Source organism: Aythya fuligula, chromosome 5 (assembly GCF_009819795.1).
Source record: "Aythya fuligula isolate bAytFul2 chromosome 5, bAytFul2.pri, whole genome shotgun sequence".
In the NCBI taxonomy this organism is placed as follows: Eukaryota; Metazoa; Chordata; class Aves; order Anseriformes; family Anatidae; genus Aythya; species Aythya fuligula.
Window position 1 is genome coordinate 46809273 of NC_045563.1, and position 25246 is coordinate 46834518.

The window sequence follows — 25246 nt, forward strand, 5'->3', positions numbered from 1 at the left end:
GGAGGAGGAGGGAGAGTGGCACTAAGAAAAGGATGCCAGTATTGTTTTAGATGTTTTTTTCCAACAATGAACACCAAACCAATTGACAATGTTGCTCTCTTTTCCAAAAATAGTACATCAGCAGACAGGAGAAATGAGTTGCCAAACCAGAGAAGATCCAAAGCTAAACACAGCAGATTTACCTACTACCACTGGAAATTAAATTGCTTCACCATTCACATAATAACCAAAACAAGACAGGAAATTTTTACTTAGTTTCTACTGGATGTCTACTCAAAAACATCCAAAGTCATTTTAAGTTAAACTGACTTTTAATTAGAGTCTAGGTAAAGACTGGGCCAATTCTTCAGAAAATCGTAAGTACAGAGAAAATCTTTTTTAGTAGGAAATGTAGTAAACTTTCTTTTGTATTAAGTTACTTGAAAAAATGTTGGATATTACATGGATTTCACTTACACCAGCATAACCCAGAAAGAATTCATGAGAAGTCAATGAAATTAGTCCTATGAAAGATCAAGGTAAGATCATTAAGCAGCGGCACTGTGGAGACTGACAATATATCCATATTAATACTCATTGGCTTTGTAATACATGGAAAATTATTGAAAACCTTCAGTCTTGCAGGTTTTAATTATGCATGTAAAATCTGGGATAAACACCTCCCAAATTCCTCCATGATCATACGTTCACCTAGACAGTCAGAGTATCCTCGTTTTTCTGCCTCTTCAGCTTGCACCAGGAGACAAGTACATGTTGCTTTCACTTCTTCCCAAGATAGATATCTCAGTCTGACAGAGAAAAAATAATTTAGTATAAAATATATCCATTTTAAATACAGAAAATAATTTAAAAGACAAACTTCAAACTTCTTAACTAAGGTACTAACAGTAAATTCAGCCTACTGCTGGCAAAGAAAACAGCACCAAGTTCCTCAAGGATTCCCGAAATGGCATTTTACCACCCCTTCCTTTGAATAAACTCTTTAAACTACCAGTTGTTAACATCGTATTCGGCTACATTATTAACATTATTCTTTCTTTTATGCAATTCAAATAAAGGCATAATTTGACATCATCTACCCCATCTATACATTATCCACAGCAGAAATTATTCAAATATTTTCAAAATTATTATTGTCTGAACACCACAAACATAATAAAAACAATTTTCTTACTACTTCTTTGGGAAAGGTTTTGTTAGAAATGAATGGACTGGAAGGGATTATGAAGATAATTAATTATGTGATCAACACAAAACTAACTTCTGTTTTTAAAGCAGAACTAATACGTAAGTCCTTGAAGTCTCCATAATACGTTCCTAAGGGATAGGAATAGTCTCCCCTTTATGTATTTATTTAATTAAGAGGGAAAAAGCTGTGTGAAGGTAATTCCTTTTATACAAACCACCTGTCATTTTAGTCATTATTTCTTAGGTAAATATGATACTGGTTACATGACACATTACTGAAGATAGACCAATGGGTTATGCATTACTATTTCCAACTATTCACCTGTCTTTCTCCAATTTTGGTAATATTTCCAATGCTGATGTTAAAACTGGGTTATTTCCTTCATTACTTCCTATGTCCATGTAGTTTAGCGCAGTCAGCTGTGGATTTTTATCTGGACTTTCTTCATAATTTTTGCAACCAATGCATTTACAAATAGAGGAACACATAATTTTAGCCTGGCAAATACAGAATATTTGTATAAAAATTATATAAAACTTAAATTAAACATACAACTGAAGAACGACTAGACCTATATCACCAGGGACTTATTCTAGATATACTGGTCTATATTCTCAGAGTGAGACTGTCGGTATCAATTTGAGGAAGCAAGTCAGTTCCCTCCAAGGATTCTCTGTGGAGAATAGTGATACTCCCTTGCCCTGTACACAGACAAATCACAGACTGCTCCCCTTCAATTTGTGGATTGAGCATTAAAGCTACCTGGATTGGCAGAAAACATTGCCTGCATTCATGATATTATGAAGAGTCTTCCAAGCCTGTTGGGGCCTGAAGACTACCACCCATTCCTACTCTTTCATGCAGGATCTAATGAGGCTGCAACACAGAGACTCCAAAATATCAAAAGGGACTTTATGTCCCTCAGAAAGATGTTAAAGGGATCAGGAGTACAAGCAATGTTCTCCTCCATCTTCCCATTTGGAGGCTGGGACCAAAGAAGAAGGAGATGAACAGACCAAGTGAACAATTGGCTGCATGGCTGGTGCCATGCTCAAGGTTTTGGGTTCTACGATCTCAAACATACTTTTAAGAGACAGGGCAATGCTGACACAGGATGGGGTGCACCTGACCAAGCGGGGCAAGAGTGTTCTGGTCAGCAAGCTGGCTGGCCTTTTAACTCATCAACTTCAGCTAGATTCAGTTCTCTGAAGTTAAAGACATGGCAAGAATGAGACTGTGACTCCTATGTTCAAAAAATTTTATGATCAACAATTCAAAGAAAGAACTAGTTACAAAATAAAATCAATGTTAAAGTAATAATCAACAATAGGAAAATTCACCTGACTCACCTCAAAGCACTCACAATAATTCTTGAGACATCCTGAACGCCTGCAATTGCATCCTTTGTTATGGTGAGGTTTAACTTCTCCCAGTTTTGTTTGCCCAATCTTTGGTAGGAAAGCTTCTGGGTTTCTATCGAGACAGACCTGAAACAAAAAATGTTAAATTATGAGACATTCAAAGACGTACTTTGAAACACTTGAAGAGCGCCGTGCAATATTTAACTACGAATTTCTTACTTTCTACTCATCCTTGGTGACATGAAGAACATATATAAAAGAGTCTTCTACAGCATGTGAAAGCAGAAATTCAAAGATTCCAGAATATTAAGCTGACTGGGCTATATCACAGAAAGCAACTCAAATTGGTCAAATAATATCCTAAATGACCCATCTGCTATTCACTTGGGGCTGGTTTTGTCTCACTGCTGACCCTACTTTCACCAGAAATAAAAAGTTGCCAGTGAAAAATAGTGCACATATGGTCACGTACATCTCATGAGTATTAATGATATTTATTAATGTTCCAATACAAGAACATTCAATGAAATCAGCATTGGATATTCCATTGGAAATGTAGTTTTTTTCACATCCTAAGACCTCACAAATGCCATGGACTACTAAAAGGCTGATTAAAGGGATTCTATACACTTTATGTCCAATATTTATGGATGACACAGAAGCTAGTATGCTTTCCTCAGGCACAGACAAGATCTCTTATTCTCTACCAGGATGCCATCTGCAACAGTGAAAGACAGTCATCAACAGACGTCAACAACCCCATCAGTACAACTACTGAAGAGCATTTGATTTGAAAACCAGTTGTTGCACATTGATCCCAAAAACTGATGTAGCTTCCACTGGTCGAATTCAGCAAAGTAATAAATCTAATTAGATCAAATTCTTCTACAATCCAGAGATTATCTGAATGATACAAAAGAGCTCTGGAGAGTTGCATGCAAGAATAACAAAGCCATTAATATATCCTAATTTTAAAGTATCAGCAGTAGAATAAGACCTTTCATTTTCACTCTAAACTTTACAAAACATAACAGACATATATACTTCTAAGATTAAATTATTGCCCAGATTTTGAAGTTTGAAACACAAACAAAAATCAGCCCCCATAGTACTCTATCTTTCATGAATAAATCAACCAGAAAGACTGGTACAGACAATTGCAGAAGATCTGTCAATGAGAATAATAATTTGGATAATGATAAATTCCTTTAAATTCCTCTAATTCCTTTAAATTCCTCTAATTTGGGGACACAATAAATTTTCCTTTAAGTGAAAACATTTCTGAAATTAAACTTGGGGTTCCATACTTCCTTCCAAGAACGAAAATTATCATTCAGTTATCATACCACCAGTTTTAATCCAAAGTATCAGAAGTTCTATAAAAGGAAATTAAATATGTATATATAGGTATTTATTTATGTAAGAAAAATATAGAGACACCACAGTGCTATTTAATATAAAAATAACATTTCAAGGAATTTTACTGGAGAAAAAACAATACTTCTGTATTTTTCATACGTATTTTTCACAAAGATGATACTGGTCTGTATTTTTTTTTTTACCTTAATGGCTTTAAATCGTTCAGTTTCATGAAGCGGATTGTTGTAACAATTATTGCAGTTGCAATTGCAGCAAAAATCACCATTGGCAAAGCAATCACAATATCTGTGATTAACATATAAGGCAAAATAAGAAATGAAAAGATTAACTGCTTTTAAATGTTATTCTATTTCAAGACAGAATTTATAGTTTCTACTCATGAAAAATGTCCCCTTCCTCAGTCATATAATCATACCCAAAACCATACAAAATCCTTCTCTCTTTCATTCAATTTTATGTTTTGTAAAACAAGCCCACTCCACAAATGAATCAAATTGTAATCATTATGTACACGGCTCCATGCATCTTATTTATGTAAATAATGTTTATGCATGTAAACATAATAATACTGTGCGCATAATATTTATGCATATATTATTATGCACGGCAGCCAGATAGATGCTTCACTACACAGCAATTACATTCCATAAATTATTTTCTGGATACACATTGATCATTACCTTCTAGCTTCTTATTGTATTTTCCGTATTTTTTATTATATTCAGTCATCCAAAACTCTGCACTACATTCTGAGCTTGTGTGAACATTAGTTTACATAAACTGTTGATCTTTTTAACTCAGGATCAGAGGAGTAACTTTTGACACCTATGGACTGTTCAGTGGAATACATTTATTGTATGTTTGTCCTTTCATATATACACTGCTACTAGCATTTATGAAATGTTGATAAACTATTACTTACAATTTAAGACACTGAGATTTTGTGCAGTTACATGGTTTCTTAGACTTTGTAAACCCTGAACGACAAGGTAGGCTACACAGGTTGAAAAAGGAAAAAAAATTAGAAAAAAAAAATACAAATACAGCTACTATGAAATTTAGTCTATACATTTAAAACAATAAAAACCTGTTTTGTTTTGTTTTGTTTTTTCTTTTTTCCCTCAGCACTATTGGAGCTACCTAACAAATGTAGAGTCACAGAGCAGGTGACAAAAAGAGAAGACTAAATAACCTGTAATCTCCTGCTACCCACCAGCTGTCTCTACCTGGGGCAAATCAGCCCCCAGTCACAGAATCCAGTGATAGTTGAGCAACTGCAAAGCATTCTCACCTCTCACCTTGGGGTTGCATCTGCCTTGTATTTAACAATGATCTCCAATTAAATATTATTAAAAGAATTCCACTAGTGTTAGAAATATGGGCAAAGCACATTACTTACATTTGGAAACATATTCACTAATTCAGAAAATTAAATGTTTTTCAGACACATGGACACCACAATTGCATTGATCGTAAGAAACCCTGGAAGCATGCTAGACAGCCTTGACCACCACCAACAGGCTTCATGACCACTGAGATACACACAGAAAGCATTTGTACAGAACTGCATTTGTATTACAAGAGAGAAGCAGCCATGTAACACAAAGATGTCTAGGAGTCATTTCCAGTATAAAATGCAGAAGTCATCATGGACTAAATGTTTCACTCATCTTACCCAGCTGAAGGCACTTTCACTTGCACGTTTGATTCTGGCTGGAATGTGGCAGTGCTAGCTGCCGATTGTAAGGATCCATGTTCAAACTGTTTAAGATAAAATTCATATAACTAGTTTATGTTAAGTTTTTAAAAAGACTTTCATGAGTTAGAAGAGATAAAGTAACACTGAGAAAATGCTCCAAGGATGCTTTGTTTGCCATGAATAGTGATAAAACTCATAGAAGTTTAAAACCATTAAAATTGCATGCATGTCCTCTGTGAAACTGCTCGGTATGTCAGGATCCCCATTTCCCCTGGCGTGAAGTACCAAGAACAGCTTTCAGTGCTGCAGTATTAGCGTACTGTTTTCAACATACTGATAATTCTATGTTCAGTTGCTTTTATTTCCAGTAGTCAACTGAAACTGGCTAGTGACTTGATAATTTACATTATGTTCATCTACCATATGACATCTAATTGGTTGAAGACTAAGCAAATTTTTAAAAAAGAATTAGATCACAGGCCAACAAAACAGACTGCAGATCTGTTGTCTCTTCAGATATGCGATTAATAACAGCCTGGTTATGGAGAGAGAAGGGAAGAACAAATAGGATTATGCTGTTAATACACGTAAAATGAGGGGCTGTGAGTAACTGTAAATCATGGTTATTTTAATTGGTGATTAATCTAGCTGACCATAAGGAAGAGGAAAATTAATATATTTAAAGCAAGAGAAGAAATTTAGGGAACAACAGACTGAGGATAAAATTAAAGAGAAAAGAATAGCTGTCCAGCCTATATCACTATGCCAGAATGTTTAGGCACAAATTTGCTGATATACTACTTCTAGTGCTGAAAAACTCTATAGTTGATTGTTTCCTCTAGCCCTTGGGTTTTCAGTTCCCTCCTTTATGACAATGATTGCTATTCACAACCCATCTGCTGTGCTCGTACTGACATCACATATTCATTTCACATAAATCAGAAGTTAACAGGTAAAAATTTGCAGTGATTTTTGCTAACAGCTCTGTTGGAAGTAACACACTAGAAATCAAACTTCTGCAAAGATTTCTGGTCTTCTGTTCAGTTTTCATTTTTAAAAATAAATTGAAATACTTTTCTACCACTTACTCCATCAGCAAAAAAGAAACATGAAAGAATTATGAATTAATCAGACATAATGACTACTAAATCCTAATCATGAGGAGAATGTAAAGAATTTTACTGGAAGAAAACAGTCCCCTTCTTCTGTAAAAGCCAATATGCCTTCCTACTCCCTCCCCCCAAAAGAGTTGCATAACAGTTCTGAGAAATAATATAATCTATTTAAATTCAAAATTCAAGTTCTGAAAACTGGAAAACATTTATTTTTCTCAGGGAAAACTATTTTTAATTTTGGTATTATTTCCAGAAAATTCTGAAACTGGGATAAGAGGCAACGGGCACAAACTGAAACACAGGGAAGTTCCATCTGAACACGAGAAAACACTTCTTTACTGTGAAGACAACAGAACACTGGAACAGATTGCCCAGAGAGGCTGTCGGGTCTCCTTCTCTGGAGATATTCAAAACCTGCCTGGATGCCATCCTGCACAACGTGCTGTGGGTCACCCTGCTTGGCATGAGGGCTGGAGTGGATGATCTCCAGAAGTTTCCAACCTCAACCATTCTGCTATTCCATGATTCTGTGATACCTTTATTGTCCTGGTTTCAGTTAGGACAGAGTTAATTTTCTTCCTAGTAGCTGGTAGGGTGCTATGTTTTGGCTTAGGGTGAGAAGAGTGCTGATAATATGCTGATGTTTTAATTGTTGCAGAGCAGTGCTTACACCAGGCCAAGGACATTTCAGCTTCTCACTCTGTCCTGCCAACAGGCAGGCTGGGGGTGCAGCAGGAGCTGGGAGGGGACAGACCCAGAGCAGCTGACCACAACTGGCCAAAGGGGTATTCCATACCATCTGACGTCATGCTGAACAATATATAGGGGTGGCTAGCCATGGGGGGGGGAGTGGACTGCTTGGGGTTAGGCTGGGCATTGGTCAGCGGGTGGTGAACAATTGCATTGTGCATCACTTGTTTCATATACATTATTAGTAGTAGTACTATTATCATCATTATTGTTATTATTATTGTTGTTATTATTATTTTTCTCTCTTATTAAACTGTCTTTATCTCAACTGACAGGCTTCACTTTCCTGTTTCTCTCCCCCATCCCAGAGAGGGAGAGGGGAGGGTGAGAAAACCGCTGTGTGGTGTTTAGCTGCCGGCCAGGTTAAACCACAACAGAAATTGTATTGGATGCAAAACTAATCTGTCCAGACTAACTAAACTGTCTTTAGAAAATTCATGGTTGTTATTCCTGACATAGACATAATAACCCTTATTAAGGAAAGTAAAAAGAATGTATGCTGCTACTTGATAAATGCAAAGAATAAAGCTTCTTTACCTCTTGCTCATTAAGATCCAGTTTACCTGAAACAGGCAAATACTGCCCCAGTACAGCTGTTACAGGGTTGCCCACATCTGAAAAGAAGATATTTACCTGAAGACTGCAGAACTACTACGTGTATACAGTTTATTTTTTGCATTTTTTTTTTTTAAATTAAGCATACCTGCAAATAGGTAGCTTGAACTTCTTATACTGACAAAGAAATTACTTCCCTGACACTGTCTGTCTTCTTTCTTCACCTCCTGTTACAATCTACTTTAGAAACCAAACTTACTCTACAATTGTGTCAATGAATGAATGAATGAATTGTGGCCTAGAAGTTCTCTCTCCAGGAATGTTTTTTTTTTCATTGCAAAGAAAAAGAATAAAAAGCTGATCACACACACACACAAAACAAAAGCAAAACCACCACCACCAAAAACTTAAAGAAGAAAAAATCGCCAATTTGTAAGCTAGGAATTTGAGCACAGGTTGTTTTTACTCTATGACACCAAGAACATTAAAAAACAAATGGCATAATGGCATAGAGTTATAATATTTTGATAAGATAAAAATGTCTGAAACGTGTTTATGTATGGTGCTTAATATTAAAAGGCTTTCTTTTCACATTGACATCAACATACAGCACTGTAATGAAGTTAATAAAATAATACATAATTATTAACAATTTAAATAAATAAAATGACAGTGATAAATAATGAAATATGCCATGTTTATCTTTCTGAGGAAGCTATATTTCAGTAAAGAAATATTCTCTCAAGTGTTGTATTGCTTCTAAGATGAAAATGTATTACTCCACCAAACATCAGAATAGCTAAACCATTAATTTTAGGGCCTCAGAAAGCACCTTCCTTAAAAATGGATGGTAATTCAAGTTCACCAAATGATGCAAAAATCAGTGGGACATTTTAAATCCCCAGGCTAAAGTATACCTGCGAGCCCTCGAAACTGCTCTTGTTTTATACAGAAACAGTGACACTTGGTGGCAAGCTATGGTAAATGCAAATGTATGCAAATATTTATGCTTGCATTGTATTCTACATATTCATTTCATCTTTCTTATTACATTGAAGTGCCTAGCATTTTTCAGTTATAAAATAATGTAATAACTTGTGATAGCTATGCTAACTGTGGCTCATCTCCCACTGTCGCTGCGTAAGAATATAAACACATGCAGTTGCACATTAACCATGATGTGCTTGCTATCTGACATGTTAGAGATAATTTTAACTTTCATTTTACCAGATTGAAGATAATTATGTTGGTCTTGATACTGGGGCAATAGATAAACTGGTTTTAGTTCCTGTGTGGCAGAGTTGTTTATGCAGAGTATTTGAGTACCTCCTTCCAACTGACAGATTACCTGGAATAAATAACTAATGATTAGCTTTCGTCTAAGAAACTTTAATTCTTAACATGAAGATATAAAGGTTTTCATAAGGGCAATGCGTTTCATAACGCTGCATAATCACAGACTGGAGTCTTTCAGACAAACTCATTATTATGCATTAAGTTGTTTGCTTTTTGACCCTTTCACTTTGTTTGGTTCTGGAAGCAGTTCTTGAGGTACCGTACTGTATCTCCTCAATCTAGTTGAGATGGACTCCTGGTTCTCTAAATTGTTGCATGGGGAGTGTTTTGCATGTTATGCATTTTTGTTGTTGTTGTGCGTGTGTGTTTTTTTTGTTGTTGTTGTTTTGTTTTGTTTTGTTTTGTTTTACTCTAGTTTTCTACTATGCTGGTCTAAGATTCAGTTCCCTAACCATAAAACACCACATTCTGTTTCAAGGTTTCATTTCACTTATTTAGAAGTGATTCCTTTGTGAGGTAGTTTTCATATTATCATATTTGCTTCTAGCAAGTATAGATAAGTAGAAAATAATATGTTATATACAAAATAGCACTGTACTTGATAAAATTTAGACTGTGAGTCTGAGGAAGTCTTATTAGTCTTGACAAAGGGCTTATTATGTAGGATTTTTTGGTGCATGTGTGGTATAAATAAGTTAAGAATTTTCTTTAGCATACAATTCTGCTATCAGTTACAGAATATAATCACCACAGGGTTGGTATCATTTCTGTGTAAACATCTGGGTTCCTCCACTACACCATGCAATGCTAATAACTTGCAGCCAGATTCGCCAACATTTGAACTCTGAAAAATTGTTCTGTAATTGTTCGGTAATTCTCAATAACATTTCTAATTGCCTCTCTTACCTCAGCCTGAAACATCAAGTACTACATCTTAGTAGCCATGCTTTAAAATCTACTTTGAATTCCAAACAAATACAATAAATTAAAAAAAATAAATGCATACTTACTATTTCATCATAGGCAGAAGCATTAGTCTGAGGTAAGCCACAAATACCGCTGGAAGATTCTAGTATATAAAATAAAGAATATTTTGTTTACTAAGAGATCAGTGTTTTTATACCAAGAGATCATTTATAGTGTTAATAAAGGCAGATTTTCATGTCACTATGGCATTACAGTCTTATGAAAGAATATTTAATATTCTCTTGTGACAGACTTGGGAAAAACAGACTTCAGTATGGGTTTGTTTGATGTCTCTAAAAGGTTTATTGTGCCCATCTGGTAAAATTCATTTAGCAATGACATTACGTTAGCAAGGCAGATGAATATGTCAGCTTCCATTGTAAAGACTGTATATTGCTAACATACAAAGGATGGCTGCGGGACTAAATGCATTATAAGGGACATTATATGCCAGAAAGAACAACTTGAGAACACTTGCTTTGCTAGATAGCATCTACATGACAGTAGGCTGTCTGTTTAACACTGACTGACATACAAGGCTTGGTACACAAAAAGGAAACTCAATCATTCTTTTGAGGGATACAAAAAACAACACGGGCCACGAAGTATCACCCTGCAAATACAGAATATTTGTTAAATAAGTCTCCTCAATACCATTAGAGAGAGCAGACTACATTCCACATCAAAAAAGAAGGCAACTTTCTTCAGTGCTCTTGGTCCACTCAGACCTGAGGAAAAACTATTCTTTCAGACCAAATCTAGCAGTCGGTTTAACCCTGAGCATGGTTGTGAACAGGCAGAATACACCAACTCAAGAGCTTACTATCATCAGCAGTATCAGAGCAAACCACAGTTTTAACACCTCTTGTCAGACTTCAAAGTGAAATAAAAACATTGTTTGACAAAATCCAAAGGGAAATTTTTTTGCAAGAAGGAATATTTTCTTCACACTCTCCTGAATGAATGGAGAAGGGGTATAGGAGCAAGGAAAAAAAAATCAAAAGTAAGACAACTACATGGTTGAAGCAACATGAACATACACAAAGAAATGGTGATCCATTTCAAACCTTGTTTCCTTCCAAGCCTTCTTAGCTCTACTAATGTTTTCAGAAATGGCTCAATGGCTCATAATGCAATTTTCCAAATCTAGAAAGTATGTTATTTAGCTATTTAAATGCTTTTCTAAGGTTATTGAAAAAAAAAAAAAATTCCACTCAGCCACTTGAGGCACTTACCATTTAAGCAATCTGGCAAGTTTTTTGACTGCATAGGGCTGGTTTGGATTCCCTTATATTGGTCATAACAAATACAGTTATTCTCACCTGCAACTGGAGGTATTAATGGTCTAAACACCTGAAGAACAGAATGTTTAATATGTTTAATTTATAACTTTTATATATTAAATGTCTCATTTTTAAAAAGCCAAACAAATAAACAAAAATGATTTATAGTGGCCTTCAAAATTATAAATTATTTACATTTTCAAGATATAATTAAGCACATAAATGCTGCAAACAGCATTACCAGATACCACTGAAATGTGAACATTATTTCTCCATTTTCTGTTCAACATGTAGTAATGGTTCAGATCTAATATACCTGTAACTATAATAGCATCATACCTAACATCTACTTTTGTATTTTCAATAATAAAGCAAATTAAGAGAAAATGGAAAAGATAAAAAACAACTATTTCTTAGTCTCAAATTAGGATTGAGATTGTTTGAATTGGACAATTTGCTCTCAGTCTTTATGTTCCCTACTTCCTCCACATAATATAGACAGCAGTTTGGAACGGTAAGTAAGCAGCACAGACACAGCCAATCAGCTTTTTTATTTTACTAAAAGTATGCGTAACCCAATTATAATTTTGTTCTAATACCTTCAAGAAACAGGACTGATTAAGGAAACACAGATTTAGTGTGGTAAACTCTGAGGGTAATAGGAAGGCAGCTGGTCCGAAAGATTTTTTCTAAATCTTATTTTTAGACCCTTTGTATAGAAGACCCAAGGCTAACAAATGTTTGTTACCTGCAGCTTGATTTTGAATAAAGGAACCATTGTGCCTTACTGATACCTCTATTTTCTGGAGAAATTTGAATCTTATCAAAAGGTCAAAAGACTTAAGATGATTATTTTGATTATTAAAGAACTACTGATAATATTGAGCATGAGCGTAGAGAAACTCCCAAGCCAGAGATCCTTTTAAACCATAACCCGAAATCAGAAAGAAACCTAAAACATGTAAGGTAAATAAGGTAAATATCATGGTAGACTTTGAGCATCTCAAGATGAAATGCCACTGTGAAATGCAAAGGGCTGGGTAATGTAAGCAATAGGTTCTGTGATGAGAGGTTTCCTGCACAGGTAGCCTCACAGCTGCCACATGACTTCAGCCTAGCACCTTGCTGGGATTTCAAAATAGTTTCTCAGACTAAGCTTTGGTGCTCCTCTAATAGCAGCCCACAGAGCAAAAACAAATTGAGGGGATTTCTGCAGAAGATACTATACAACCATAAAGAAATATAGAAGCACACAAAAGTATTCTAAATATGATTAGTCTGCATAAAGCACATGGATTTGGTCCTGTGAGCATCACAGAAAGTTTAATGATAGATAATACTTTATAGATAGTAACTGAAGCAACAGAGGTATTACCTTCAAAATACACAGAAAAACTTTGCCAAATGTAGAAAGTACACCACATACAAAACTACTTTCTCTACAGAGATTTAACAATATAGACCACAATTTACTGTTGCAAATTAATTAATTGTTAGCTCATTTGGACCATACTTTTTAAGATGTCTACTGACTCACCTGTAGAATTAGAAATTAATACAATATTTGTAATTTGTACAACTACCTAATACTTGCTAATACCAATGGTAGTATATAAAACAACAGTCAGAACTACATGTTCACTTCATGTTATTTATGGTAATACAAAACATAAATTTATTGCTGTATTTACTACGAATTTTGTTATAGTATAAAATTTATGATGTAACTTTAGACATAATGTGGATCTCATGTAAGTTTTAATGTGGTAGTTCCCCACATTTCAAGCACAAATAAGCACATACAAAATTCCTATTTCACTTAATCTTACTGGTACAGTTCTGACATTTTGATCGACTGTTTCTTCTGCTGAGAAAACGCTTGAATTTGGAACACTGCAATTTTTATGCTGTGTCATGACAGAAGAAAGAAAATGGACACCATCTGAAGGCAGATAAGGTGAACATGTATGTTCATCTTCTTCTGGAAGATTTAATTCCTTGTAATTTCCAAGATCTTCATTGCCACAGCTGTTGTTTCCATGTGGATATATTTCAACTTTTGCTATTGCATTCTGATTTTCAGCGGTAGGAGAATACTTAAAGTGATCCAACAGAGTCTCTCCCGCATTTACAGTGCATAAATGATTGCTTTGACTAGATGACAATCCTTCTTCAAATTGATTATTTATTACTGCAGTTTCCAGATTAAAATTTTCAGAAATAAAAGGATTATTTTGACTAAATATTTCAGTTACAAGTCCACCATCTATAACTGATCTTATATCGAGCAATATCTGATTCTCCATAGTCATAGACAGACCATCAGCTCCTTCTCATTTATTTGAAGATAATTACATTTTCTATTTCAGTATTCTTCTGAACAGCTTTTATATCTAGAAGTGAATGAAATAGACTAAGTACACACAATACTAAAGATTGATTCAATTAACATGAAACTGAAAAATATAACACTGCAAGTGGTCGTTAGGGTCCTGAATCTGGTTTTTAGAAAACACAGGCCACCACTCCAACGCAAACAGCTGCTTGTTACCATAAGAACGTGCCCTTGTAACTTTTAAATATGTTAACAGCATTCAGGCTTAAATCAGAATCTTTTTTTTTTTTTTTTTAATAGCAATCGAATCTGTCCTAGCACAGAGCCTGGACAGAGGTGTTGCTTGCAGAGCAATAATTATCCTGCTTCAGGTTCACAGCCCTAAGCAGCCCAGTGAGACCAAATGCTCTCCGTGCCACTACTGCCAGAGGCAGACCAGGCTCCTCCCTGCCCTTTAAGTACCACAGTGCCAACGTTAAGCTGCCATCGCTCCTATTTCTGGATTCAGACCACACCAACGCGGGGAGGCTCAAGCGTTAGGACACGCCAGACAGGGACGACTGAGGTCTCTCAGCTCCACACGCACCCATCACGACCCCCTCGGGGACACCCCCGGGGCAGGACTCGCCCCTCACTCCACCTGCAGGGCCGTGGGAGCCCCCTGCCCCTTCCCCAGGGACTTCACCTCCCCGGGGGCCGCCGCCGCCCCCTCAGAGAGCAGGGCACACACGGCCTCCCCCGGCCGTTACCGGAGGCCGCGCACGCGCCATAACGCCCCGCCCGGGGGCAACGGCCGCTGGCTCTCCACACAGGGAAACCTCCCTCCCCTCACAGGGCGCACAAGGCAGCTTGAAATGAAAAACAAACCAAAACTATTGAGTATTTCCAGGCAGATGCCGAAAGAGTAAATCTTAGTTCACTACTGTTAGGGCAGCTGGTACCAAAACACAGCAGGCACATTACAATTTCCCACTGTGTCCTGAGAAAAGCAGTAGTTACTCTCCCGCTGTACAAATTATGACCCAGCAACTGCATTTCCTTCCACTATACACTGCATAAACATTAGAGATTGCTCTTCTTTACCTTTTAAAAAGAAATAAGTTGTTAAATATGGGGGAACAGCAAAGGCTGTCACTTTAATTGGTGGCAGTTCTATTTAAATTTCAACTCTTGTTTCAGAGTTCATCCTTCAATGCGGAGCCGGAGGCTCTCAGATGGGAGTTGCTCTACCTCCCCTCTTGGAAATTATCTCACATTACAATAAGTCAGAGTCCCAAAGCCCTGCTGCTAGATAAGCTATTGTTTGTTATAGCCAAAAGGTATAATTTGTTATGCAGAAGACTGCTACTGATCAGTGGTGAGACCACACTTGGAATACTGGGTCTAGTTCTGGGCTGCCCCATACAAGAGCTACAATTGAGCTACTGGAGAGTGCCTGAAGAACAGCCACAAGTGATGGAGGGAGTGGAGCGTCCCTCCTAGAGGGGAGACTGAGAGCTGGGCCTGTTCAGTATGGAGATAGCTTGGAGGATTTTACCAGCGTCTATAAATACCTGAGGGATGGTGCAGAGGTCAGAACCAGGCTCTTTTCAGTGGTGCCCAATGCAAGGACAAGAAGCAATGGGCCCGAACTGGAACACGAGGGGGTTCTCTCTAAACATCAGGAAGTCCTTCTGTACTGTGCATAGAGCCCTGGCACAGGCTGCTCAGAGGCTGTGTGGGGTCTCCACTTTGAAGATCTTCAAAACCTACCTGGACATGGTCCTCAGCAACCTGCTCTGGGTGATCCTGCTTGAGTAGGGTTGGGACCAGATGGGCCCAGAGGCCCTATCCCACCTCAACTATCCTGTGATTGTGTGATTCTGTGAAATAGCTGGCTTCCAACTTCTGCTCCTAAAGCCCTTTCTACAACTCACTACTATACTGGATCACTATTAACTGTAAAGCAAAAACCAGTGCTGTTTATTGGCTTGCAGGCAGTTTCACAGAAACTTTCCAGCAGCTATTTGTACCTCATAAAAAAAAATCTGCACTAAAAACTTATGTTGTTTCTTTCTACTGACCCTGAAAAATTGTTCATTACCCAGCAAAATATCTACAGAACTTCTAAAACATCCCTGTAACTACTAAAATACGCTGAGTAGTCTCCTACTACCATTCCTAACTGGATTTAACAGCAATTATTTCACAAGCCCAGAAATGGGAGCAAGGGAGCCAGCAAAAAAAGATAAAAAAGACACAAAAACATTTTACTAAGTAGTGGTAATTGTGAAACTTTATTTTTTGAAGTCACAGAAGAGGGTAGAACATTGACACAGTGTTGAATGTAAATAACCAACCACAATAGAGTAAGTGAACAAGATAAAAAAACAGCTTAATACATTTTATACAAGAAAGCAATTGGTACAAAGGGTGAATTAGAATCATGATTTTCAAGGTCAGGCACACACCTCTTTTGTCCTTCAGAAGATCAACCCTTAAAAGAATATTCAGTTTGAGTGGTGTTAATTCTGGACAATGGTAGCCTCTAAATGCACCAAAGCTCTCCTACTCTGTTGCATTAAATAGCTGAATCAAGAAATTCTGAAAATGCATATTCGAGGTATTCAATCAATTCCACACTGCTATTTAATAAACAGGTTAATTTATCATCATTCAACCTGACTTTTACTACCTAGTCAATCCTAACCTGAACTCTTATCACTCATCAAGAAGTGATTCAAGGGATTCAAGGTTTAGTTATGGATGAATCATTTTTCCAAAACATTTTACTTCAACAATAAAGTACATTGTACTATAAAGTTCATTCAACTCTAAGTAATTTCAATTACATTCCTATGGCTTTTGAGCAAAGAAGCAAGTAAGTTTTACTGTATGTACACATATCAAACATCAAGATTTAAATTAATTATTTATTAATAGCCTACATTCACTGTGGATTGCTAAGATTTACATCCAAAAAGCATATTTTATTTACACGCTGTTGATGTTTTTAAGGAATGAAATAAAATCCTATCTGTTTAGGAATTATGATCTATCCCAAATTAAAAAAAAAAAAAAGATACATTTAACACCACTTTTAAACATTTACAATTACAAAAACAACTTTGTGCCAATTATGCTTACTCTAAGAATGTAAAATTGCATTGATAACTGCACTAGCTATAATTAGACTTAAAACATTTAACACCTGAGAGTCAAATCTAAACTTTTTTTTTTTTTTTGGAAAACCTACAAGCTAATATGCCCTATGTTAATTTAAGTATGGATTGGTCAGTGGTCAATACAAAAACAGTGCATTATTTCTGCAGCTCCAAAGGAATATATCGCTAATAATGTTGTTGCAGTAGTCTGATAAATGCCAGGCCTGTCAGCTGCAGTAAGGCTTATTTCAAAGTCTCCTTTCCCACACACTGTACCCAATCGAATAATGAGTCTTTGGCCAATTTCTATGGGGGGTCCTTTATGTAAGCATATATTTGCTTAAGTATGCATACTGGATCTTTGTTAAGGTTTCCTACCTCAAACATACACACAGAAGTGTTTTAATATCTAGAACATTGAAAAAAAAAACAAAACAAAACAAAACAAAAAACAGGAAAAGGCATATAAAGTTAGAAATACTGGCCAGAAAATATCCAAAAATCTAATGAGAAGTTTTGTATCATTCCCCAGAGTGCTTTCAAAATTAGCACAGCTCTGGAGCAGCACTTACTGTATTACTAAACATCGTGTACTTTACATTCCCAGAAAAATAAATTTGTTGCCCTACCAGGTACACTGCATTGCATGATCTAAAAAGTAATGACACCAATAAAGCCCGCGGAAGTGAAGCATCACATACCAAGTTACTTCGGTTTTGTAGTAACCATTTTACTTCTGCACTTGGGAATATTATGCCCCCTTTTCAGTGAAATTGTCCACCCTACTCCCCTACCCTAATTTCTTGTTGTATCCTCCAGAAACTGCTTGATCAAGGGCATCTCCCAGGAAGGATTTGATAAGGCTAGGATTTCCCCATTCTAGAGTTGATTTCTACTGCCTTCACAGCTTTTCTCATGTAGATAGCTGGCCATACATAGTATTGGTCCTTCCAGGCTGAAAGAAGGAAGACTGCAATTGCTCAACCTCTACAGGCAGCCCTGATTCCCAGACAATCCAACAGGCTTGCATTTAAATAATTTTTACAATTCCCTGGGATTCAAACTTACCTCAGCTGAGCACCGACACTATTCAGCAAAATAAGCTGATGAGTATCTGTAGCTCTGAAACAATTACTCCTACATTTCATAGAGAATGATCTTTGCTATTTAATATGAAATTATTTCATTAGGGCTTTGAACCTAGCTGCACCATACACAAAGATATTCAAGTCTACTTATGTCATACCCACCTAGTTATAATTTCAGAACTAGATATGCATTACTACTTCCCCTCACCCATCACTAAAATAATGTAAAACTGACTCCCAGCATAAGATTTTTTTCCTGGGTTTAGATTTTTTTTTTTTTTTTTTTTAAAGGCACTGGCATGAACAAGCACACAGGTCCATTTATATGGAAACAAAAATCAACAATGTGGCAAACGTGCTTGTAAGTAGTAAGAAAAATGTGATACCTTCTAATTTACATAGTATTTTACTACTCAATGTAGCACATACTTTCCAAAAAAAAAAAAAAAGAAAAAAATCCACTACACTAGTTGAGTGTGATGCACTGGTTTATATTACAATAGTGAGGTGTGATTCACTGTGTGTGCGTATATATATAAATATATTTATTTTTTTTAACATTTTTAAGAAATTAGTTTTAAGGAAGTCAATGAAGGTAAATAGCCACAAGTTTTGTCATTCATTGACATAAAGCAGCAGATACTTTGAAGAACATTCTACTATCAATATATACCAAATCAAACCTTTCGTAGGACTTGAGTTTAAGACTTGATATGTTTTATCCCTTCCATTCAGGGAGGGAAGTAGACTCAATTATAAGAAAGGGAAAAAAAAAAAAAAAAAAAAAAAGAACAGGGGTATACAGATTAAGGGAAAACTGCAGGAGTTAGAATACACATACCTTCATGCAATAATGCTATACTTCATCCCTAGAAACATACAAGATTTCAAAAGACACCCTTTGTGGAAATAAATTCTTCCAAAATATTGGAAAAAAAAATCATGAAACATTCAAGCCACTGCTAAGGTTTTCATAGATGATCAATAAGATTGTGACTCAGCTTCTTCACCAGCTATTGTTTGACAAGCCTTGCTTTCATTCACTGTTCAGAAGAGTCCCCATTCCGACAACAGGAGGTTGCTTTGCACCAATACGGCAAATCACTTTGTACAGTTTTTACTGTGGTTAAATAAACCCATGATGTCAACCATTGCTTTTTGGATGTTCTTTCCAAAGCGATGAGAATCCTTAAAAACAAACAAACAAGAACTATGAGCACAGTCAGGCAACGGTTGTCTTTTAAGCAAAAGAAGGAATTTTAACATTAAATTTTCAAACTTTGGGATATAAACCACAGAAATTCTAATGCTATATAAATTAATCCAGGTATATGCTGTTACTAACTGATGAGTTCTTCATTATGTATTTGTTTCCGTACAGAGAAGGGAGAATCTCCTTTTCAGAACATGTGCTTATAACTATGTATTACGACTTCAAAAAAAAGACGACTATTTTATACATGAAGATTTTGTAAAAGCTGATTTTTAGAAGACAGAAGAATGTTCAGAAATTGTATGACAACTTAGTAGTTGTGAAAAAGCATAAAAACATTTTTCAGTTGAGTTTCTACCAGAATCCTGAAACTATTACTATTGAAGAATTACATGAAGTATTGAAAATGAAAATTACATTTCCTTAAGTGCAAACAAAGTCTTCATGCTGTCAGATGAATGGTACAAGGAAGAAACTAAAATTACAAATATAAATCATTAGCTACATTATAAAACCTACTGCAGAGACAGCTTAGTATCAAGGCCAAGCACATGAAGTGCTGCCTTCCCTGTATGGACTTTTGCCTTGACTGATAAGTAAAATTACAGGGAAATCTAATGTATAAACTAAAAGTTGAAATTGTTTTTCAAGTGCCTATGTAAGAACAAAGTCGTATTTTCTAATATTTAATGATTAACTGAAGGCATCGAGATCTCTCGGACAAGTTAAGGTCAAAAGAGGAAAACTAGTTCAGCTATGTGATCCTGCCAAAACTGAGCGTGTCATAAGACAAAGAGGAAGGATGAATCAAAGCTCACTCAATAAACGCTTCTGAATCAGCAGGATAGTGAACAGATGCGACATTCTAATAGTTGGGTGTTACTCTGATAAATTATGATAATTATGTTTCCCAAGCACAGGTTACAATTTATGGGTCAACTTCCTTTCAGAACTACTTAGACCAAGCAAATTCAAAGAATAAAGAGCACACATTTCATTATCTTTACAACTACAGTCAGAGGCAAATCAAACTGAAAATATAAAACAAAAACCAGGAGATTCCTATCTTACTGTTTATGGGACAGGTATGAGTCATTTCACATAAATTCCAGGAACTATACCTGCATAAAGATGGCCTTCCTTATGCCTGAAAGCATAAGTGAAGTAGCATATGGTTTCCATGATTCATAAAGCTATTAAGTTTATAGAAGTTGAGAAAAAAATTAACATACAGCATACGTCATCCACAACACCAGGTGTAACAGGCGTCAAAACCCACAGTGTAACAACATTGTAAGTCCTACTCATTGTCTAAAAAATTTAGTAGAACAGTTTTACAAGCAGATATTCGTCAAATTTATTAAAATACAGGAAAGAATTGTCCCTTACTGTCTCAGAACAGGAGATTTTGCTGGAGACATGGAAATGGATAGAGTTTTCATCCAAGATAATGTAAGAAACACCATAACCATCATCAGCCACCTAAAGAAAGACAAAAACAAGTGCTATTTTTTTCCTTCATTTTCTACACGATCTTGTACATAATTACACAACTCTCACTGCGCAGTTTTTAACATCCCTTGCAGTTTTTCCTGAAGCAAAAAATAAGCTTTCTGTAAGCTTCCATCTTGACAAACCAACCAAAATAGACTAACTATCCTAATTTCTAGGAGCAGTCCTGTAGTCCCTCTGACTGTTCGTTTAATACAAATGCTTTTGGAAACAGATAAATCTAGTCTATCACTTGGTAAAATCTACTTAACAGACAGTGCTGACACATATTATCAACTATCACATTCAAATCCTGGTAAAAAATACTACAGCAAAGTCAGCAGCTCTTTAAATTTCTAAAAACATACTAGTTTCTTTAAAGGCTATGAAAGTTGTACAAAGTTTGATTTTTTTTTTTTTTCCTAAATCTAGCCACTACTCACATTTAGGAGGGCTAGCATACCAGTTTAATTAGCTTAATTTGGAAAAAAAGAAAGCATGAACATGTTTTTAATTAATCAGGAAATAATAAAAAAAAGTGAAATTACTTCTACAAATGCCAACCTTAAAATCTAGATTAAGTAATAAAGCATTTGTCTGTAATAATAGCCTGGCATAATCAATCTCTGGGCATAACTGATGTGATAAAAGCCCCCAGCTTATCAGAACATGGAACCCTGTAGCACATTTGGCAACTGTGCATTTCCTTAGGAATAATCCATTCCATAATCCCTTGGGACAAGGCAAAAAACATGATGTTTCCTCTAAGCACATCCATATCTTGGAAAACATTAAACACATACATTTAAAAGTGCAGCACGTGCTTTTAATGTGCAACACTAAGGTATTACACCTCTGAAATTTTTAGTCTGAAACTGTTTTCAAAATAGACACTTGTACTTAGCAAACATACTGGTCCAAATCCTCCACCACTGGAGAGCATTTCAGGGTTCTTCTTCAGATCAATGTGTTGCTGTGGTGTCTGACTCGTTGACAGCCTCCAAGGCTCCGACAACACCTTTGTTAGACAAGAAAGGGATGCAATCAAGTACAACATACTGCTTAAGAACATAATCAAGGTAAGTTATTAAACATTCAATAAGCAATTATTAAAGATAACTCCAGTTCATGTTAATGGAACAATCAATCAATCAGGTTAAAAGAAACAGCTGAACCTATCCCGATATGCAGGCCATATATGAGGTCTTGATGTTAATTTCTCAAAAAATAGCATTTCTGCTGCAAGAAATGTTATTTCAAAACAGATAAATCTGGTCTATAACCTGGTAAACCCTGCATACCAGGTCTTGTTAATAAGACCAAGAAAGGCAGCATTCAAATCCCAGTGAAATACTGTGGTAAGTCATTAAGTTTGAAAAATCTCTAACAATATACAGAAGTTTCTTGCAAGGTTACAGAAGTTGTACAAGGCTGTTTTATTCTTAACTTAAAGCAGGAATACACTCTTATTTTCAAAAGATGTACAATTTTTTAAAAATAAATCCTAGCCTTAAAACCTGGTTTAATAAAGCATTTGTCACTGTAACAAGCCGTGGAAAAAAATCATAATTAGTGATTTAGCTCACATTAACTTATAACAAAGTTTTTTTTTTTTGCCACAATTCCAGTAGAGCATTCTTAAGAGAAAGGCTGTAATACCTTGAAAATATGCTAAGAGCCACAAGTAGCCAGTATTTTTTTTAATACATATTACATCTCTCTTGTAAACCTCTATAACCTGTACATAACATTACTAAAATGCCCATTAGTAAGTGTAGATATAAAGCAAAACAAAACCAAGTTGTAATCTACCAGTAAATGTTAAGCAGTGCTACCTAAACACTTACCTTTTTTTCTGAGGAAAATTGTAATTACGTAAGTATGTAAGCAGATACCAGAAGACACTAAGTAAACACAGATTATTTCCTGTAATCAATAGACACCAATAAAGATCACTTACTTCCTTAAGGAAAGGAGAATCTACAGAAAGGTACTTGGAAACAACATAGAGGCAGAACAGATGGCGGTCAATGCCAGCACCAGTCATGGCAAGACGATATAAGTGCTGATGTTTGGTAGCTGCAAGCCGGAAGAACTTAAGCTTATTTTCATTCTAAAAAATGAAATAAAGAAGAAAATCAGGTAATGAACTGGATTGAGGGTGGGAGGTACAATAACTAAGTTACAGCAATGGCTCCTGAGCCTAGAGCATTTAAGGACAAAGTACAAGACAAGGCAGGCAACTAAGACCAAATACTAGAATTCACTCACTTTGCAACCTCACATATTTTCTTTCAGTATTAGCTATTACCTGCTGTAAATAGTGCAAAATGAAAACAAAACAATATTTTAAATGTGATATAACCACAGAAACAAACATGATTACAACTGTAGTTTATTACTTTGTATATTTAGCTTCTTAGCTACAGAAAAGCAAGTCTCAACATGACTTAAGAAAAGCAGGAACTTCAACAGCTATTTTAGAAGGCTAACTGACAACAACATATGAACGTAATGCAGAGGCTGACAGAAATTATTAGTTCCAAGCTCATTTTTAGATAGCTATTTTAAGATTTTTATAATATGGAATGCAATGCTGAAAATATGGCAACCTGTCACTTCTTATGTCTAGCATCACTGTATTTTATGCCACAAGCCATTCAACCCTCACCCCGCTCTCCGCCCCCCCCCTTCCCAGTAAAGTTCCTTAATGGGAATCAAGAGTTTAGGTTCCAAGTGATACCACAATTACCTGAAAACAATTAGCATAAACCTGTAGGTTGCTAGCAATAAGCTGGACATTATACATAGTAACTTAAAATTCAAAATAAATAAATAGTGTTTTCATTTCATTTTAAAGGAACAGTTACATATTGAAGATCATCCAGGATCACTATTTTTATTCCAGGTCCACAGTAGCAATAATTGGCATTTCTTAAATTAATTTTCTAATGAAGTGGTATATGACCATGTAATTTTTGGCTATTACCAATGTTGACAACGTATAACAGTCATTTCGAAATACTCACTTCTAAATATATACACATCAGCTAATCAGAAAAAATAAAAGTTGAACTACAATATAGTATTTTCCTGCATGAACGTTTATTCATAGAATCACCGAGCTGGAAAGAACCAGAACTGTTCATCTACTTAGACTTCTTCTCTTCCCTAAGATCAGATCAACTAAAGGTCCTTCCTGAAGAACCATTATGTAACTTACTTTAAGAGAAAAAAAAATATCTGTTTGAGGCTTCTGACTATTTACTTTTCTACTCATTATCTATCCTTAGTAGCAGAAAATGTTTCCCTAATGTGTTTCGTGCCAAAACTTAAGTCCATTACCTCTTGGGAAAGAGAACAGATTGTTCCCATCATCTTTCCATCAGCTTTTTTTTCCCCGCACTTGAGGACAGCCTGGCTTCCTACCTCTTCTCACTACACTAAGTTCACTTCTTTAGACTAGGCAAGAATAAAGAAGTTCAAGTTCTCCTCACAGATCCTGTTTGGATCTTTGTTACTTTCGTTATGACTCTCTCCAGTCCATCCATACCTCAAGTGTGGTGTCCAAAGCTGGGCATACCCTGCCACCTAAGGCCATAGTAGGGGAAGGAAAAAATACAGGGGAAAAAGGACTAATAAAAATAATAGGGCAAGACAAACTAAACTGAGTGCTGACACTTTCACAATGGTGTAACACTGAGCGTGCTACATCAGTGCTGAGTTACTGATTATTATAGTCCTACATCTTTTTCATTAGAACCTCTACCCATGCAGATGGAAACTCCCTTTAGCTTAGAAAAACCTGCAAACGCAATGATTTATTTAGCCTACTCTACCAGTGAAAACCATGACTATCAGTAGAATGAAGAACAGACTGCCATCAAGATGACCATCCTCCACGCTGACTGTCCTGCATCCTTCCATTTTGACAGCAAACATCTTTAACAGCATTGCCCAAGTTTTCAAAACCAAGCAGCTTTCCCCTAGGCCATACTTCATTTGTTTGCTCATCAGATCACAAGAAAGACTAAAAAGCCCACTGAAATCAAGATATGACAGCAACTACTTATTTCTTATGAATAATGTAAGCTTCCCTATCAGGGAGGAAAGCCTAACTGACATGGCATTACTTGTACACATAATAAAAAGTCACAAATCATCTCGGTTTTCTGGAATTCAGGGTCTGTAGAAGTTGGTATTCTGGTGGTTACTGCCATTCACCTTTGGTATAGCCTTCAATTCCTGTCATACTAGTGAAGGATGCAGACAATCATCTGATGCTACACTTCATTCCTCAAAACAAAGGCATAGATCTTTCCTTAAATCTTTTAAAACAATTCAGGAGTTTGTATGAATAAGTAGCGATAGCCATATGACTT

At 36.0% G+C, this 25246-nt stretch overlaps 2 protein-coding genes across 4 annotated transcripts in view; both read right to left on the reverse strand.

The window, feature by feature from the left end:
• Positions 1-631: 631 nt before the first annotated feature.
• Positions 632-12372, reverse strand: TESMIN (testis expressed metallothionein like protein). Its single transcript, XM_032188041.1, has 11 exons — positions 12343-12372; positions 11547-11664; positions 10356-10414; positions 10094-10189; positions 9277-9397; positions 8032-8108; positions 5606-5691; positions 4113-4215; positions 2539-2676; positions 1511-1686; positions 632-788 (listed from the first exon to the last, which is right to left on the reverse strand). Exons 1-11 carry the CDS (start codon positions 12370-12372, stop codon positions 632-634), a joined length of 1161 nt encoding a protein of 386 aa, XP_032043932.1.
• Positions 12373-17521: 5149 nt separating this feature from the next.
• CPT1A (carnitine palmitoyltransferase 1A) overlaps positions 17522-25246 on the reverse strand; it is a 37606-nt gene continuing 29881 nt past the window's right edge. For all 3 annotated transcript variants that reach the window (XM_032187815.1, XM_032187816.1, XM_032187814.1), the window contains exons 17-20: positions 22825-22977; positions 21778-21882; positions 20763-20855; positions 17522-19348 (exon numbers count right to left, since the gene is read on the reverse strand). In XM_032187815.1, the coding sequence (XP_032043706.1) occupies positions 19262-19348; positions 20763-20855; positions 21778-21882; positions 22825-22977 (438 nt within the window). In that variant the 3' untranslated portion in view covers positions 17522-19261. The remainder of the gene's footprint in view (positions 19349-20762; positions 20856-21777; positions 21883-22824; positions 22978-25246) is intronic.

Coding starts and splice junctions, on each gene's coding strand:
- TESMIN (XM_032188041.1), bottom strand. CDS start 12,372: ATGGTTCCTTTATTCAAAATCAAGCTGCAG. Junction 9,398..10,093: donor GAAATGATACCAACCCTGTG/GTGATTATATTC, acceptor TATTTATTCCAG/GTAATCTGTCAGTTGGAAGG. Junction 8,109..9,276: donor ACATAATTATCTTCAATCTG/GTAAAATGAAAG, acceptor TCTTCTTTTCAG/ATGTGGGCAACCCTGTAACA.